The following is a 19,975-nucleotide window of genomic DNA, read 5'->3' as shown; positions in this document are numbered from 1 at the left end:
CTCTTCCCCCACCCCCGCCACCCAACTGCATGAATGAATGAACTCCCAGCTGCTCCACTGTGTGCCACTGGTCTCTAATGGCTACCAGGTTAGTGGTGCTCTGCTCTTTCTTCAGCTGCTGCCTGCCTCTGTGTGTGTGTGCCTGTGCGTGTGCGTGTGCGTGTCAGTCAGTCTCTCTCCCTTTCCCTGTGTATGTCTCTCTCCCCGCGCGTGTCTGTGTGTTCAAGCTGCCCAGGTGCTTTGTACGTGTCTGTGAACGGCTTTCTGCGCGGAGTGAGGGCTGCCAAAGACGTACCGTTTCCTGCTTGAATAAATCCGGAGTCCATGTTGGTGGCAGCGGCTTCTGTTCTCTGTTGTGGGGCGGCCGGGCAGAGGGGGGGGGGGGAGAGGAGGGAATGAGAGGTTGAGCATGAAAGCAGCCAGTGTGACATCATGTTGCAGAGATGCCTATTTCTCTCTCCCCCCCCCCCTATCCTCCTCTTTGGTTGGGGGGGGGATAGTGTTCAGTCCCCCCACACACACACATATGGTCCTCTTCTGCAGCAGTCACCATCATCTGCCCTTGCAACAGAATGGTGAAGCAGTGATTTGGAGTGCCAGAGATTATGAAAGGGCTGCTTCTCCTGTGTCTCTTTTTATCTTTCTTCTTCTTCTTTTCTTTTCTTCCCACTGGCTGGGAGGAAATGCGACAGAAGGATGCTTTCGGCCTTCTGAACGGAGAGGGGGAGAGAAGCTGGATAGTTGGGTTTGAATTATCAGTGCGTCATGCGGTGGCAGCCAGAGTCGCCGTGTGTGTGTGTGTGTGTGTGTGTGTGTGTGTGTGTTTGTGGGCCCATGTGCTCCCTGGCTGCAAGCTCCCCTCCCCCCCCCCATTTGGTGTTGTGTTTTGCCTCTCCGCCACCACCTTCTGCATCGTTCTACGGGGTGTATTTCTTTTTTCGGGTGGTTGACAGGAGCCAGCTCCTTGCTCCTTCCACAGCTGATGCCGGTGAAAGGTAGCAGTGACAAAGGCATCTTCCGAGATGGTTAGGGGCAGTGAGAAACATGGGTGATGGCGGTGCCTCTGCCTGGTTTTGCCCCCCCCTTGATTCTTTTTGTGGTGGTGGTCCTCTTCCCAGAAATAAGCACATGCTAGAAAGTCAGCGCTCCACACACCCCTTCCACCCTTGTAGCACACAGGTCTAAATGATAAGACTTCTGCTCAGAGGAAGAGAACTTCCTTTGGGGAATATAACATCAGCCCTGTGGGATGAGATTCAACTCCAGGTACTTCATGCTAAAACTCAGGATTGCCTTTTGTTTTCTATCATAAAAAACAACACCAACAGACTGTAAATATCCTCTGATAAGCTTCCCTTCTTGTCTAACCCCAGATCAAGCCCTTGCAAATTAAATGTGCGACCCTGTGCCATCCTGGAGTAGCTGGGGTTATGCCCCTTCGAGCCTGCATGGCTATTTGCGGACCTTCAGTTATCAGTCTTCTTAGTCTAAATGTTATTTGCCATGTGGGTTAAGGTATGAATGGAACGCAAGAGGGGTGCTGCAGAGACTTGAGGGAGGCGGACGAAACAGGAGAGTAAATGAAAGGACTGTTGGATAACACCTGCAAAGGGAATGGAGTTGATCCCGCTTTCTGTGTCTTCTGTTAGCCTGTGAAAGCTGATCTCGCTTGAGCGGCAGGTAGGGAGTGGGAGGCTGTCAGGTGCTTGCTGCATCTTCCTAGGAAAGGTGATCTCTCCCTCCCCCCACACCGCTACCACCTTGTTACTAGTAGCATGTGGCATGATGCAACCTCTAAGCTCTTCCATTCAGCCTCAAAAACGGAAGTGTCCCGAAGAAACCCCTTAGCATTGCATGCTGCATCACCAGACTGGGGCATTCTTGTGATATTGTCCATGCAAAGTGTTCTTATTGTGTAACCACTACAGACATGTCAAACTGACTTATCCCTTTCCCAAGAAGTATAGAATAATTGGAGGCAATAAAAACCGACTAGTGTTTTCATGTTATACTAGGAAAGGCAGGTGTTTTAAAGTCAATTCTAATAAGATGTGCATTTATATCCCACCTTTTTTCCTCCAAGGAATCCAAGGTGGTGTACATATAATCCTCCTCTGCATTTTATCCTCACAACAACTATCATGTGAGGTATCATAGAACCATAGAATAGCAGAGTTGGAAGGGGCCTATAAGGCCATCGAGTCCAACCCCGTGCTCAATGCAAGGTAAGTTGGGCTGAGAGTCTGTGACTGGCCCAAAGTCACCCAGTGAGTTTACATGGCCGAGCAGGGACTAGAACCCGGATCTCCCAACTCCCAGTCCAACACTTTAGCCACTATTCCACACTGGCTCAAGCTGCGGTGGAATTCTCCCTCCAACTAACTCTTTTAAAAATCCTTTTTTGCTTTGCTGATGTCCTCAGATTCCCCTGCTGAGACTGCTCCTATGTATTTAAGGCTCTCTATTCTATTCTAATCTATTCTATTCTATGTAAGATTGCAAAGTGTAAGTCTTTTGATATCTATTTGCACACTCATTTTGGGAAAATGTGGGTCGGAGAGTAGTGCAGAGTTTAGTTGGAAGAACTTGCATTGATATATAGACGCACGGTTGCTTTTGGATTGCAGGGAAATGCTTTAAAAAGTTATACAACTGTCCGTGGTCCTTAAGCCAATATAGAGCAGTAAAATAAAAAAAACCCTACTTTTTAACCCATTTTCTGTTATTCTCTGGGAGCAATATTGCAACGGTTGACTATCCCAGACTTGCAATGTAGACAGCTGTTGCTATATAGATCCCAGGTGTACTAACTGTTGCAGCAGGACAGGAGGCAGCTTGGAAGTTTCAGGATTTAGACAGGGTGGGGATTGACACATCTGAACAGAGGTCACTCCTAAATATAACACGAAATTGTTTCTCTCTTCCTCCCTCCCCTGAAATTTATTGGCATAGAGGTCACAGGTGGGAAAAAGCAGAAGAAAAGAACTTCAGGCCTTCTCCGTCTAACTTTATTCTCTGTCAGTCTGTCTCCGTGCTGCGGGTTACAGTTTGTCTTTAGAGCTATTTATATATTTCCTATTCCTTTATTTCTTGTATCAATTAAAAGTCTAAGTAGATATACCTTCATTGCTTGAGAAAAGACCTAATTATTGGGGGGGGTAGGGAAATCCAATTATTTAGAATTATATAGCCTGCAAAAATAATAATGTATAACGATCTCTCCTGCTTTAAATGAGTGTAAAATAAAACCTGCTTTCATATTTTGAGAGATGTTCTGAAAAAAACCACTTCCATCAAATCTCGTATCCGATTTGGGAAGGATTCACCTCTGTAGCCATTGGTTTTTCAGAGGAAATTCATTCATGCTGGAAGCAAGAGAGCTTGCTTGGTCAGTGTTAACTATCTTGCTCCCTTTTATGGTGTTTTGAATAATCCAGTTATTACGTGTACGGACGTTGATTACCTTATGCTCCATATGGAATGAAATAATAAAACTCATTTATAAACTGGCAATGTACATGGAATAGGGATTGGCATTATTCAACTTGAGCACTTTTTTAAAAAAATTGTGAGAACCCTTTGATTACTTCTTAGAAATAACATTGCCCTTGAGGTTGTAGTTGTAAGTTCATTTGAGTAACCCCAGATCAATGTTTTCTCCAGTACTTCTGTTGAGACTTGTCCACAATAGACTGAAACTTCTTAACGCACTCTGGCAATTCTTTATGAATGTTGGCGAATAGGGATATTGTAGAAGGGTCTGTCAGCTGAATCTGCCATTATGCTGCTGCGATGTCGACTCACAACCTAGGGCTCATCTACACCAAGCGGGATATTCCACTAAGAAAGTGCTATATAAAAGGCAGGAGCCACACTACTGCTTTATAGCGGTATTGAAGTGCACTGCAGGATCTACACTACAGCTTTAAGTGGTACTGAAGTGCACTGACAACTGTTGGGGCCCAGGACACATCTATACCAAGCAGGATGTAACACTATGAAAGCAGTATATGGTATGTGTCAAAGGGCCCCAACAGTTGTCAGTGCACTTCAACACTGCTATGAAGCAGTAGTGTGGCTCCTGCCTTTTATATACCGCTTTCATACCGCTTTCATAGTGGAATATCCTGCTTGGTGTAGATGAGCCCCTGGTCGCCACAGCTGGTGGAGAGGATGGAGTAGTTGGAAAAAGCCACGCTGTTCATTGCATATGCCCAATTTTGCAAGTTGTTGGTTTTATATCTCTAACAACCATTTGTGTTAGAAACCACAGATCTGAAAGTGTGAGAGAGTGCTTTGTCGTTAGCCTTAATTGGCAGATAGGAAATATAATGAATGTGTGCAGCAATTAACTTGGCTTTGTAAGGATAATCCCTAGACAGGCCTAATATGGGAGAGTGCTTAAATATGTGCAACAATGTGGTTGTTCTTTAAGTGATGCTCTTGCCATCTCTGAGGATGCAGAGCAGAATCATAAGAAATGTTCTCCTGTATCCTCACTTTTTTCTTTTAAAACTCATTTCTTCTCTCTCTCCACACATACTTCATTCTTTTAAAACTAGTTTCTTCTCTCTCCCCACATACTTTTTTCTTTTAAAATTAGTTTCTTCTCTCCCCTCCACGTACTTTGTTCTTTTAAAACCCGTTTCTTCTCTCTCTCTCCACATACTTTATTCTTTTAAAACTAGTTTCTTCTCTCTCCCCACATACTTTTTTCTTTTAAAACTAGTTTCTTCTCTCCCCTCCACGTACTTCGTTCTTTTAAAACTCATTTCTTCTCTCTCCCCACATATTTTGTTCTTTTAAAACTAGTTTCTTCTCTCCCCCACCCCACATACTTTTTTTCTTCTTTTAAAACTATTTTCTTAACTACTTTGTGCCTTTAAAAGCTTCCATGGAAGCATCCCCCCACAGTATCTGTCAGTCTGATTTCTACAGCTGCCAAGTTCCTGTAATTTCTGTACTGTTCATTTCCTGTTCGTTGGAGCGGTTCTGTAGCATATAGCATCTCTTCAGACACTAGAATATCATAGAAAGCTTTAGGATTTTGGACTTCCGTCTCAACATGCTGTTGCCTTTTTGGGGGATATGCTGTCCTTTGCACTTTGGACCAATACTTTGAATCTTCATCATCATCATCATCATCATCATCATCATCATCATCATCATCTCTGCTACTACCACCCGCACTGAATGAGTTGCAGCCAGCAGACTTCTGTGTTGCACTGACCTTTTCTTCAGGCAGGTTTTTGGTCTGCAATTCAGGTGTGGATGGTGTGCCATTAATGGTTGGGCCCAGCTGCCTCCCTATATGTGCACCTGCACAAAGAATCCAGTAGGTATGTCACTATACCTTGAACATTCATTTCACGTTGCTTCTGTTTCAGCAGACTCATAGCACGGCTTAAAACACATGTGCAAGCACCAAGATTCTGTGCAAAACAGCTGAGTGTTGCAGCCTTTATTAATGATGTGACTTTGCGTGGTCGTATTTGTAGAACATTATCCTCTATTGCAGTATGAAAGTACGATGGGCCGCCCCAGGACTCCTGGAAAACTTACCTAACCCTCCTTTAGCTTCTGATACTTTGCTAGGCATTTCCTTCATACTTTTAAGGCTTTTTTGCAGTCATAACGGATATAAATGTGTTCTGTTATAAATACGTGAAAATGGAGATTGTCAGGATGTTGAGCCCTGTCCTTCTTTGCATTTTCATAGTATATACACTGCTCTGTTCATATCCTTCAATGCTAGCTATTTAGACCTAATTATTTTATCAGTGTAGTAGTACCTGTTTTCTCAGGATGTACAGAATGTACACATTTATTGTTGTGAACTGCCCAGAGATCTTCAGCTATTGGACAGTATAAAAATTATTTAATAATAATAATAATAATAATAGTAGTAGTAGTAGTAGTAGTAGTAGTATTGATGTACAGCTTTCTGTTGTTCCACCCCTGCACCCCCAGTGTAGAACATCCAGAGAAACTGCATAGTGTCCCTTGCCGTAGAGTTTCTGAACAAGTTCTGTGTTCTTGCCCCCCACCCCCCAAAAAAGCTGTCTTTCCCCCCTTCCTCCCTTGTTTACCACTACATGCACCTAGTTACCTAGTCCCTGCACAAGGGCTCCAATGAGCAGCTGTAAAGCTTTTCCCCACCTTCTTGAGAAGTCCCTGAACTCTAGAGATGAAACTGTTAAGATGTATTAAAAAACATTGTCAGTTTCACCTCTACTGGGTGCATGGAACTAGTCAGTTTCAGTACTGCAGTTTGTCACACTCTGGTCATGCCTGGTTTGCTGTTTTGCAGCGTGGTTCTCACATGACGCCATCCCTGTCCTGCAGTCACCCTGCCTCTTCCTCTCCATTTTCTGTGTTTTCCTAGAGTGGGGATAGTCCGGTTTATTTCCTCCATGTGGGATTAACGTGCCCTTCCACCCTCATATATTGCCATCCTCGTGCTATGTCCTTTGTTGGGGGAGTGTGCTTTGAAGGGAGGTCAAGACAAGAACCAATGAACTGGAGTGGGAAGGAGAAGGGGCAGGGTGGAATGGGAGAGCAAAGAAACGAAAGGAGATTTCACCGGTACAGTGGCGATACCACACGTGAAAAGGACCATTAGCTTGACGTGCTAATTAAACGGAGGTAGAAATCATGGAGGCAAACCAGGAAAAGAAATTAGTGTGATGGAGCCCGTTCTGTTTGTGCCAGTGTGGCGACATGAGCAAGAGTTTGCACATCCAGCAAACAACCCCTAATGAATTTCATGGCTTAATCAGGATTTGAGTGTTGGGGCGTTGCTAGACCTGCCGGGATAAGCCGGCAGGGAGGTGGGGCGACGGCGCGCTAACTTTAGCGCGCACCGCCCAGCCTCCTAGACGGCCGATGCGCAGGGACTACGGAAGTGCTGCAGCGTCGGCCATTTTTTTTGTTTGTTTTAAAGGGGCCACGTGTGGCCCGAAGACTCCGGACAAGGTAAGGTTTTTTTTTTTTACTTAAGCCCCCCCATCCGCCCTCCCTCCCCGTCTCCGTCCCGTGTGTTGCCCTCCGCCCTCCCGTGTGTCGCGTCTGTCACCCTCTGCCCCCCTTGCCCTTCCGTGTGTCGCGTCTGTCTCCCTCTGCCCCCCTCGCCCTTCCATGTGTCACGTCTGTCACCCTCTGCCCCCCTCGCCCTCCCGAGTGTCGCGTCTGTCACCCTCTGCCCCCCTTGTCCTCCCGTGTGTCGCGTCTGTCTCCCTCTGCCCCCCTCGCCCTTCCATGTGTCACGTCTGTCACCCTCTGCCCCCCTCGCCCTTCCATGTGTCACGTCTGTCACCCTCTGCCCCCCTCGCCCTCCCGAGTGTCGCGTCTGTCACCCTCTGCCCCCCTTGCCCTTCCGTGTGTCGCGTCTGTCTCCCTCTGCCCCCCTCGCCCTTCCATGTGTCACGTCTGTCACCCTCTGCCCCCCTCGCCCTTCCATGTGTCACGTCTGTCACCCTCTGCCCCCCTCGCCCTCCCGAGTGTCGCGTCTGTCACCCTCTGCCCCCCTTGTCCTCCTGTGTGTCGCGTCTGTCTCCCTCCACCATCCCCCTCTCCTGCTGGTCTGGCCTTCCCCCCCATCTCCCCCCCCCGGATGCCCCTGGCCCGATGGGGTAAGTAAGCGAGTAGCCGCAAAAAGCCATGGAAGTCTCTAGACGTTCCGCAGCCCCGGCCTCAGGCCGGAGCTGCGGAAAAGGCGCGCCATAAGCGAATTTGCTTATGGTGCGTTAGAGGAGGCTTCAGTATGGCCTGGGGCCGGATTCCCCTGTGCGTCATGTGGACGCACAGCAGGGAAACCGGATCTCAGGGCGCGCTAAGGCCTCGTCTAGCAACGCCCTTGGTCTCCCTCACTCTAAACTGAAACGCTAGCTACTTAGGCAGTGGTCTTTTCCACCGATGAGAGCTTGTATTCCTATTTGGAGATGCCTGCAGGTAGAGCAGGTGGCCAGAGGGACACATTTCGCTGTGCTGCTAGGATTTTTCCTAACCGTTTCAAGGATAGCGGGCAGGCTACTCTCACGCTTGCCATTGTTAACATATGGCAGGCACCAAGACAAAATAGAAAAAAGTAAGTTGTCGTCTGCACAATGGAATATTTTATCATATTGGGCTTTGGTAGCCGATTGATTGGTGTCCTAGGCATGGGATCCTGGTTTCTTGTCTGTACCAATGAACCTGTAATACCTCCATTGGAATAAAGCCTAATAGAGTGTCACAACAGTCCTACTGTTTTCTTACTGTTGTATCAGTGGTTGTTGCCTATTGAATACTTAGTGAAATCCAAATGTACCTTCTAAGCAGATGGACTAACATCTTATAGTATCAAAAATGGTGAATATATACTAACTTTGGAAGTTCTGAACACAAAAAGTGTGGTATTAGTGGCCATATTCCTGTTACTGGCTGACAGAACTCTGGTATTTTAAATGTAAAATGTGTTCATAGCACAAAGAGCAGTAAGTAAAAGAAGGCTCCCGGACTTTATTTAATGAGGCACATTAGCAATCCAAATTTGCAAGCTTTCCCCTGCAATCGTGATGGCCCGGAATATATGTCACATGTAACACATATTCCAGTCATTACTTTTAGCACCAGCACATCAGCTTAAAGTTGTTCTCAAGTTGTATGTTGTGTTCCCATTGTGGTGATGTGTCTACCGCAACTTCTACAGTCTGCTCAAAGGGATTTATATGGGGCTCTCAACAGCCTGCGTCCACTTAGTTTTATAAAGCATTATTATTATTATTATTATTATTATTATTATTATTATTATTAAAACTGGGTCAAGCTGTTTTGCCATTTCAAGCGTGGATTCCTGGTTCCTTTGCAAGCCCTGGTTACTATGGCAGCAACAGAAGGCATTTGTCATGGCTGTTCTTGGGCCAGATTCAAGACTCAGGGATTGAACAGGAACAGCAAAGATTTTGAAAGATGAGGGGAAGGCAGGATGTTGAGAAGGGAGGCAAATAGAAATTGTCACCCATGCCTAAATATGTGTTTTGTTTTTGTCCTCTTCCATAGTTGAGCAAAAAGTTAAATCGACTTGATATTCATATGTTAGAAGTATCTCTCTCTCTCTCTCTGATGGGTAGTGACATTAGATCATTTGACAGGGAACCATGAATTCTGGTTTATTTTCAGCAACATTACCACTACTATTTAGTTAGGGTGACCATATGGAAAGGAGGACAGGGCTCCTGTATCTTTAATAGTTGTATTGAAAAGGAAATTTCAGCAGGTGTCCTTTGTATATATGGGGAACCTGGTGAAATTTCCTCTTCATCACAATAGTTAAAGCTGCAGGTGCCCTGCCATCTTTTAAATCTGGTCACTCTGATTTATTATTTATTTATTTATTTATTTAGCACCATCAATGTACATGGTGCTGTCATATTGCCTCTAAAACATGGAGGTTAAATATAGCTATCATGCTTAGAAGTCATGAAAGTTCTATGTATTTGTCTAAACCCCTTTTAAATGTGTGTGTGTGTGTGTGAGTGAGTGTGTATTCAGTCTATCCCTGAGATCTTTTGAGGAGGTCTTATTGGTCATTCTGCAGCCAATCGAATATCACCAGATAGCGGCCTTCTTGGTGGTGGTGCCCACTCTTTGGAAAACTCTCTGACATGTAGTTCAAGAGGCAGAAATGGTTGCTAGTTTTAAACACCTCTTGGAAATACAATTGTTCACTCAGGCTTTCCCTGACTCGTGAGGTACTCTGCTACTACTCTGTTTTGTTTATGGTGCTTTAATGTTTAAATATTTTTAATTATTTTTATTTTATTTTTATGTTGCATTTTGTTGTGAACCGCTTGGGGATTTTAATACATAAAGCAGCATAAAAGTATTCTAATAAATAAATAAATAAGCCAGCCAGCCAGCCAATGGCCATCAACACACGATGGAGCAGCAAATTGTGTAGATTTGATTAAGTATTGTATGAAGGAGCCCTTTCTTTTTGTCTGACCTGAATCTACTGCTAATCCATTTCATTGGATAACCCCAAATTCTAGTGGCATGATAGTGGGCCTGGGAACCCTTTGATCTACCCACTTTCAATTTCTCTACACCATGCTGAATTTTGTAACTGAATCTTAATATGCTGAAGAACAGTTCTTTGAAACTTGCTGTGAGTTTTGTCCCCACTGCTGAAATCTCTCTTCTCTTCCTCCAACCCTTAACCAAAACATCAAATGATACTTGGCAGCCCATGCCGGCTTTTCAGAGCAGCAGTCACTTTTTCCAGTTGTCTTCTCCCCACACTTTGCGAAACATGATGGGCAGCTTCCAAATTTATGCAGACATAGAGGAGACCCATTGAAAACAGAAGGACTTCAGTGGGTCTACTCTAGGTATGGAAACAATCTGTTCCATAACCTTGAAACAAGACATTGCATAACTTGCAATCAACCCATTATCCATAGTGTCACTGCCCAGTGCCACACACACACACACCCTTGTGCTGAATGGCAAAATGTTATTCCAGTGGTGAATGTACCAATTGGCCCCTAAGCAGATGTTCCTTTGATGATGATAATAATTAATAATAAATTTATTTCTTACCTGCCTCTCCGTTCTGACTGAGACGGGGAACAACAGTAAATGATAAATTACATAATAGTCAATTAAAACACAATATACATTGTTAAAAACATCCTAAAAACTTTCTAAAAACATCTTAAAATTCCACTGGATAGGCCTGCCGGAAGAGATCAGTCTTTATAGCTTTCTTGAATGCTTGTAGACTGTTGGCGAGTCTCTTCCGGCAGGCCTTTCCACAGTCTGGGAGCAGCAAAAGAGAAGGTCCTCTGGGTAACAGTTGTTAATCTAGTTTTTGCTAGCTGAAGTAGTTTCTTCCCAGAGGACCTGAGTGTATGTCCCAGAGGGACAGATTGTATGGGAGAAGGCGATCCCACAGGTAGTGTGGACCCAAACCATGTAGGCCTTTAAAGGTGTTAACCAACACTTTATACTTTGCTCGGAAACTAATTGGCAGCCAGTGAAGAGATTTTAAAACTGTTGTAATGTGGTCACCCCTAGGTGTACCAGTGACCAGCCTGGCTGCTGTATTTTGGACTAATTGAAGTTTCCGGACTAGGCACAAAGGTAGCCCTATGTAGAGTGCATTACATAAGATCCCTGAAAGCCAATATAGTGTAATGGACTAAAAGATGTGTGTTTTAATCCATGCTCAGCCATGAACAGCATTATGTACCAATGTGCAAGTTGGTCTTTCAGCCTCTACCTCCCAGGGCTATTGTGAGGATAAAATGACACAGAGGGATATTGTAATCTCAGCTGTTGGGCAGGAAAATAATTCTAAGTTTATAGAACCTTGAGAAGTTAGAAAATGTTATAGAAGTAAGACACACATGTACCAAAACATGTTTTGTCTCACACAAAGGTCTGGTTCACACATGTATATCACTTGATTTAACTACACTTATTTACTGACAACTGAATGTATGAACTGAATCCATTGTAAAGGATTGAATCTGGGTTGATGGAGGATAGAAAAGTACTGTCTTTGTATAGGAGCAATCAACGATTTGCACATGCAAGTCATAACCTTGATGCTATGGTCGCCAAGGAATGAACAAATATGTGAATCAGATCAGTTTGTAGGATTTACATAAAGTAGCTGGAAGGTATATGTAAATATAATTGCTAAGGGTATGTCTGTCTCTCCCTAGACCTGTATTTAGCTGGTCAGCTTTTAAATAAATGACTGGAGAATTAAATGATGAATAGAACTGAAGCAGTGATAATGTCATGAAATTTTAAAGAGCACCTACCCCTGACTCAAAAGAATAGCCTAAATGAAGTTACCGTATTTCTTCAATTCTAAAACACACTTTTCCCCCCATATAAACATCTCTAAAAACGGGGTGCGTCTTAGAATCACGGGTGCGTTTATTATTTCTTAGAATCAAAGCTTTTTTTCTGTTGGTGGTACTGAAATTAGTGTGTGTCTTACAATCGATGGCGTCTTAGATTCGAAGAAATAGGTAAAAATTGCAAGTATCATACAAACTAAAATGCATTTATAAAACAGAATACTCAACACTGTTGGAAGTTATTGGGCTGTATCCAAACTAGGTTAATTGGTCCCATCAAAATCAATGGAACATAACCCCTGACTAACTTGTCCCACTGATTTCAATAGGACCTAAATTCAACTAACTGAATTGCTGCCTGGTCAAATTTGCACTTATAAATCATAGATATGTATTTTTCTTTGCATAAGAATGGCCATATAGACCCTTGTCAGTTGCAAAGAAGTGTAAATCAAAGTCATTTATGTATTAATGTATCAATGAATTGAGTTTTGGTTTGTACACCACAAATATGTTTTACATGAAAAAGAATTGATTGGTTGATTGCATTTATATCCTGCCTTTTTTCCTCCAAGGAACTCAAGACAGCATACATAATCCTTCTCTCCATTTTATCCTCACAACAACAACCCTGTGAGGTGGGTTGGGCTGAGAGTCTGGGACTGGCCCAAAGTCACCCAGTGGGTTTCCATGGCTGAGTGGGGACTAGAACCTGGAACTCTCGAGTCCCAGTCCAACACTTTAGCCACTACACCACACCACACACATTGCTGAATGTGTTTGGACCTACTAGTCTTCTTCAGCAGCATTGAGTTAGAATAGATTGTGGTAGATGGAATCAAGGAAAAATCAATCGTTTGATGCACTTGACTGCTGCAACCTTTTGTCCTCTAACTGCTCTTCATCCCTTGGGCTCCTCCATTTAGGTGGTTAGACCATCCTGATTTTGAGAGGAGTGCTGTAGAGGACTAGAGCCCTCCTCCAGTGAGCCAAGTTTGGCCAGTCCTTGGCTATCTTCCCTTTTGTAGTCCCCAGGTGGTACGTCCTAGGCGCCATGCTATAGCTGCACTTTATCACGTTCCTTTGATGGATATTGACTTGGGTCTCTTTCCTGCCCTTCAGCACTGCCAGTAACTCGAACCGCAGCACTCCCGCTTGCTCCCCTATCCTGCGCAAACGCTCCCGGTCTCCGACGCCACAGGACCCCCAAGGAGACGCCATGGTGGAGAAAGGCTCGGACCATTCTTCAGACAAATCCCCTTCCACACCAGAGCAAGGTGTGCAACGTAGCTGTTCCTCCCAGTCGGGTCGTAGTGGGGCCAAGAATTCCAAGGTGAGTCCAGACACTTCTGATTTTCTCTCTCTCTCTCTCCCTTGTATGAAGGGGAGATGGGCCTCCTGCAGCCTTCCCTGTTCTGTGTGCTTACAGCTCTTCCCCTGTTCTTTTCTTTCTCACTCTAACTATATCTTAACTTTGCCTTCTGCTAAAATGTTGGTGCTTCATTAGGTCTCATCTGACAATCTGTTTTCTCACCATGAAATACTTTGGCTAAAACCCTATGTAAGTCCTACTTAGAGCAGACCCATTGAAATGAATGGGACTTAAGTTAGACATGACTAACTGAAGTCCTAGTCATTTCATTGGGTCAACTTTAAGTAAGATTTGTGTTGGATTTTTACCCCTCGTGCACTCACACAACACCCACACGCAAGAAATTGGTGACCCTGGCAATCCGTTAATGGTTTCCATAGACTATTTTTTTCAAAACTCCAGAGTCTTTTCCCCTTAGCATCCATGCCAGTTCTGCGAAACTGAATATAGGAACCGTTAAGCTTGCTAACTAGTTTGCACAGGTGTTGTGAACCACATCTTTGCCCCATTAGAAAGGGGGAAAAGGATGGTGTGGTTAACGATACTTAGCAGGCCTGGCCAGTACCCTGTGTGAACTGAGTGCAGGCCTTCGAAACAACTACAGTGTACAGAGGCTGTCTTGGCAGGGAAGTCATTTTGGAAAGTGTTCATTGAAGATAAAACAACAACAATAACATGAGAACATAAGAAAAGACCTGCCGGGTCGAACCAAAGGCTGATCTTGTCTAGCATCCTGCCCAAACAGATTCCAATAGGAAGCTCCAAAGAAGGACATGAGGGTAACTGCCTTTTTCTGCTGTTGTTCCCCAGCAACTGGCATTCAGGGTCTTGCTGCCTCTGGTCCTGAAGCTAGCATATGGCAGTCATGACTAGTAGCCATTAGAACATAAGAACATAAGAGGTGCCATGCTGGATCAGATCAAGGATCCATCTAATCCAGCACTGTGTTAACACAGTGGCCAACCAGCCATCGGCCAGGGAACAACAAGGCAGGACATGGTGCAACAGCACTCTCCCACCCATGTTCCCCAGCAACTGGTGAGCACAGGCTTACTGCCTCGAAAACTGGAGATAGCACACAACCATCAGGGCTATGGATAGCCTCCTCCTCCAGGTATTTATCCAACCCCCTTTTAAAGCCATCCCAATTGGTGGCCATTGACAGTTTTAACCGCCATGAAATTATCTAAATGCAATAGATAAATTATCTAAGTGCAGTAGAAAGCTTGAAAGCCCCTGCTGGGAGGTGTCACTTCTGGCCATCATATCGCCAACCAGACATAACCCAAGAGTTAATAATACTAGAACCCAAAGGGGTCATCCTATGAAGTTAATTGGTGGGAGATTCAGGACAGAAAAAAGGAAGTACTTCTTACAGTGCATAGTTAAACTATGGAATTCACTACCCAAAGATGTCATGATGGCCACCAATTTGGATGGCTCTCAAAAGGGGGTTGGATACATTCTAGGAGGAGAAGCCCATCAATAGCTACTAGTCCTGATGGCTATGTGCTACCTGCAGTATCTGAGGCAGTAAGCCTATATACACCAGTTGCTGGGGAACATGGGCATGAGAGTGCTGTTGCACCCATGTCCTACTTGTGGATTACTGGTCTACAGCTGGTTGGCCACTGTGGGAACAGAATGCAGGACTAGATGGAGCATCAGTCTGATCCAGCATGGCTCTACTTTTGTTCCTAAGGCCATACTGATATTCCCTAGCCCAGGGGCAGGCAACATCCACCTCCAGGTGTCTTGACCTACAATCCCCATCAGCCAGAGAAGCCAACGGTGAGGGATGATGAGGTTTGTATGTCGAAACACAATTTGCCCACCCCTGTCTTAGTCCCTCTATTTCCTTGACAGTTTGGCTCCCCTGAGCCTGGTCTTTTTGAGTCAGGCTTGATTATCATGGCTCTGTGGACTGTACATGCCATACTGAATTGGCCTAGCCAGACCCACCCGTTTCATTACAAGCTCATTTTCTGTCACTGAAGATAGATCTTCAGTCAAGAAAATGGTAGGATTTATTAGACTTAATTGGAGACAGCTATTGCTCCTGAGAGGGGTTGGTGTTTTTTTTTTCATAAGCAGCATCTGAGAGAATTGTATTAAATTTTATGGTTCCAGCTGTTGAAGGTTTCCCCCTCCTTCTTTTTAATTATTTCTGTGTCTTTATTGCATTAGTCAATGGGGCCTTATAAAAGCCAGATCTGTATGCCATGAATGAATAGAGCAGGATATTACAGCAGGTAGCTGACACTTCCTGTTGGAAATGAAGAAAAGAAGAATGCCTTTCAGGTTTTAATTTGCAAAGATGAAGTGTTGAGTGGAGTACTAGACAGCTGCTTGTTGTTCCAGTCTCAGATTGTATGAAACAAGCTGGTAGGTTGTTGGTCACAGGCTCGTTGTCAATCTTGTAAAGGCAAATCTTATTCCATTGTCTTGAGGCTGTAGTTGGCTGGCTTCAGTAGAGAAGCAATAAATTCAGTAAATCACAAAGGACACAAATTCCTCTTCCCTTCAAGGGGAAGCAAAAGGTGTTTTGGTTTTTTTTTTCAGTTCTGGAAGTTAGCTCTGCTACTGCTGTGATGTGCCTGTTGTGTGTGGGAGGGGTGAGGAAGAATTGGGAGTCAAATCCAGTGGACAGTGAAATGTTCCATTGGCTCAAGGTCTTTCTGAAATATGAAAGGGAAAGACATGCATTTCCTGTTTGATTTGAGTTTGTTTCTCCTGACTTGTGAGTTTAATTTCGTTTTTGTTTCCTTTCCTGCATGCTTTTTCTGCATATTTGCTTTTAGTCACACAAGCGCCTCTCCAAAGTAAGCCTTCTTTCTACTCTTCGGTCCACCTGCACCGTAGAATTTACCTTTGGTTCTTGGGAATGTCCTGTGCTATTGTGAATTCCCCTCCTCTCCACGAGGCATTCTCCCAGTGTTTCTGTGGGAATGTTGGTGGCTACTTCCTTCTCCCACCTGTGCCCAAATGTTTTTGCACCATGCAGCTGGGTTTTCATTCAAGATTCCTGGCAGTGCAGTGATACTGCTGCGTATGTCTGAGTAACAACATTTCAGCAGCTAGTCTCTGATCTGTGATCATAGAACCATAGAATAGTAGAGTTGGAAGGGGGCTATAAGGCCACTGAGTCCAACATAACATCATGATGTTATAATGCCTGCTGACTACAAAGGATGGGTTACACAGCCTGCATTCTGTAGCCACCTTGACATCTATCAGCTGAGGAATGGAAACTCAGATGTTCCCTTTAATCCCAAGCCTGTCATGGGTTCTCCTCAGCAGGACCTTTGAACTGACCTATCAGCTACTGTCTTCCTTCCAATGTGCTGGGTCATTGTTTTGTATCTTACCACATTTGGCCTGAATATCCATGATCCACTGACCTCAAAGGAACACAGCTATTCTCCCCACTTCCTCCACACCATACACCGGGGCTGTTCACACAACATATTGTCCCACACTCAATGGTTGTTTTGAACCCTGGTTTGTTGAACTGTGGGTTAGTGTGTTGTCTGATCACAGCATGTTTTCTGCAGTATGGTTTATTGTGTTGTCTGAATGCAGCTGGGGGGCTTGTTAGCCATGCAGTGTGGCTTGTTAACCAGCCTGAACAACCCAACAACAGACCACATGCTCTCAAGGTGGATTGTTTGAGAAAAATAAGCCACACTTCATGGTTACTACAACGAGCCACACTGGCTGCGTTCAGACAACACGATAACCCACAGTTCAACGAGGAACCCACAGTTCATAACAACCCATACTGAACTACTGAGTGTGGTTAGCGAGTTGTGTAAATAGCTCCCAGTGACATATTTCCCACAGAAACCTGGGAATTCATGTTGTTTGTGTGAAGGTAATCTTCAAGGGAGTGTTTTTCCACACAAAGTTGTGCCGGAGAAGTATTTTGTTTTGGTGGAACTACAATCCTGTCTTGTCAACATTCCTTGGTGCAAGGCAGGATGTTGAAGTTGAGCAACACATTCTGATGTACCAACCTTTTTCAGTGTCTAGGTTTGTTCATGCACTCACTCAGCTGTTGGCCTTTTGTGTGTGGCGTAGAAAGGAGGGGGAGGTATTCCTTTCACTGTTCCGTCAAAGTAGTATGTGATATGAGGACCTTGCATGGACTGCATTAGGTTTGAGTCACCTGTCCCTTCGCTCATCCTTGATTGAGGAGGAAAAACAGCATGAAGTTGGCCTGTGTGCATAATGTAGCCAGATGCACCAAATCCACATGTGACTTCATGTGTGACAGAGGAGGATGTGGTGCATGAATAGTCAGCCAAATAAGGGTATGGCCAGCCCCTTGACTTCAAATTACGGATTTGTTAGTCATACCTTACTCCCTCTCACGTTACTTTTAAAAGACACTGTAGCCCTCTCACAAGTCTCATCTGTGTCTGAAGTTATATGAAAGTGCAACGTTGAAACAGTACACTTGCCTGGCTCTAAACAAAGCTATGAATGGTATAAAAGTGTCCCTGGAGGCCACAATCCTCTGTCCACATTATGTTTAGTCCTGACGTTGTACTCCTTTGGAGTCGAGTCTGAGTCCATGTGAGACTTTGAAAAGAATTTTTGGGAGAACTTCCATGCTAGTCTGTTGTAGCAAAATCAAAAATCAGATGCATGAAGCATGTAAGTGATATATATACATCTCACATGCACTGCTTTAATTCCAGTTTCTTCTCAGTGCAGGAGAGGGAGCAGCAGGAAGGCTATACAATACTCTGGTTGTGTGAATCACTTAAGATCCCACACACACACATCCCCAAAATGTGGACTCCTGGGACAGTTTTCATGGCATGTAAAATAAGTAAACATAGATCAAGAAGATGATAGAGGGGAGGGAGCTTTGAATACTTTCAGATAAGTTTTGTTGTTAAACTAGGGAAACAGGAGAAAAGATAAAATCAAAATAAGTTAACGTTCCTTTGGCTGTCCGAGAGAATAAAATATTACTACACCTAAATGTCCAAACGTATTTAATAAATTGTGTAGACAAACATCCTTCTTAGCTGAGTTGAGGTTGCTTTGGATAATCCAGCCAGTTGCCCATTTCCTATACATCATCTCTGTGTCCCAGTTTCTTACTGGTTTTTCCAGTTGAGTTGTTTGCTCTCAGTGGTTGACGTCTATCATGCTATGTAGAAGGTTGTTCTTTAGAAGAGGGCAGGAAAAGGATAGGTAAGAACTAGGAATGAAATCCAATTGTGTCCATATGCCAACAGAATGGCATTCCTCAGCAAAGTTGATCACCCCCCATCTGCTCCAGAGGGTTGAAGGACCCTCTGGAGCAGATTGGGTTGGGTGTTTTTTTGAGGAGGGTGATGGTTTCTAGGTGGGGAGGGAGGAACAAGAAACTTCAGTTGCCCAAGTAGAAATGTGCTTGTGTGACATTGGATGACACTCTCAAACAGAATAACATCTTGGTGCATGAGCTGCCCAGGCGAGGAGTGAGAGTTCTTATGCCTGAATGGTATTTAGGTTTATCTCTCTCCTGAAATCCTGGAACCAAAGAACAGAGAGAGACGTATTTGGATCCTAGCATAATTTGGATCCTAGCAAGGTGTTTTTGGGTCTGGCATCCTGGCAGCAAAGAGCAGTAAGGACAAGTTTACAGCATGACCGGCTTGCAGCATCCTTCTCCTTTTAGAACCAGTTGGCCCTGTTCAGATTCGGGCTTTTGTATACGAAGAGTTGATACCTTTGGTCTGTAAGGAGGACCTCTGTCTCCATTATGCTGCAAAGAAATAGGGTTTGCTAACACGGTGCAGCCACCATCTTGCTGCCAGCCTTGAGCCAATATGTGCCACAAGCCAGAAACCTGCCTCGACATGTTTGGTAATCCTGCTTTTGATCAGGATTCCAAAATAGATTCAAGAAGCTGAGGAAGGTCTAGGTTTGTCAAAAAGGGGCGACCCCCCCCTCAAATCATGCTGTTTGATTCTTCTGCCTCTTCCATCTCTCACATCCCATCTCAGAAGTCATCTGCTTTCCCAAATATATGGGCTTATGTTCGCTGAGATGTGACCTCCTTGAACCCATACATTTTGTCATTTTAGGTACCCCCTAACTACTCTTATTTCCTTCTTCCTACCTTGTGTTATTTGCTGCGATGCCACCGTTTTGCCGTTAGAGGGAGCCCCTCACTAGCCATGGTTTCCAAACACATGTCTGCCTCAAGGCCAAACAGATATTGGTTTCCACACAAGGCAGTCTACCCATTTCCCCCTATGTGTGAGTGGGAAAAAGTATTTTTCAGGCACGTACCCCATCCCAAGCATGCACCTAAGGCCAAGCAGCAAGTCATATCATTCAATTTTGCTGGAAACCAGCCACACAGAGATTCAAATGCTTCTCCTAGGACAGCCCTTGTTGCTTTGCTCTTATCAATCAATCAATCAATCAGTCCATGTACCTTTATTGGCATAAAACAACCACAAACCATACAAAAACATCTTGACATCCTCCAGACAAACTAGTACTCTTACATTGTGCAATTCAGCCTGCTAGTATAGTAGACAGTACTAATCTCCCTGCTGACTATTCCACCATGCCTCTGGGTGTAACTCCCAGTCTTTGATAGGTCATTACATAATGGGCAAATAATGCAACATTTTCAAGCATCCCCCCCCCCCCGCAGATAATAGGATTCGTAGAGTGTCAGACCCCGCGGTTCCTTGACAATTTAATAGTATCTTTCCCAGATATCTCTTCCGTTGGG

At 44.4% G+C, this 19,975-nt stretch overlaps 1 protein-coding gene across 5 annotated transcripts in view; it reads left to right on the top strand.

Moving 5' to 3' along the window:
• Positions 1–19,975, top strand: part of GRAMD1B (GRAM domain containing 1B) — a 150,842-nt gene that overhangs the window by 81,902 nt on the left and 48,965 nt on the right. For all 5 annotated transcript variants that reach the window (XM_063139115.1, XM_063139117.1, XM_063139116.1 and 2 more), the window contains one exon: positions 12,978–13,188. In XM_063139115.1, coding sequence (XP_062995185.1) covers positions 12,978–13,188 — 211 coding nt within the window. The remainder of the gene's footprint in view (positions 1–12,977; positions 13,189–19,975) is intronic.

This window comes from Elgaria multicarinata, chromosome 12 (assembly GCF_023053635.1).
Source record: "Elgaria multicarinata webbii isolate HBS135686 ecotype San Diego chromosome 12, rElgMul1.1.pri, whole genome shotgun sequence".
Classification (NCBI taxonomy): domain Eukaryota; kingdom Metazoa; phylum Chordata; class Lepidosauria; order Squamata; family Anguidae; genus Elgaria; species Elgaria multicarinata.
This window is presented reverse-complemented; position numbering and strand designations above follow the sequence as displayed.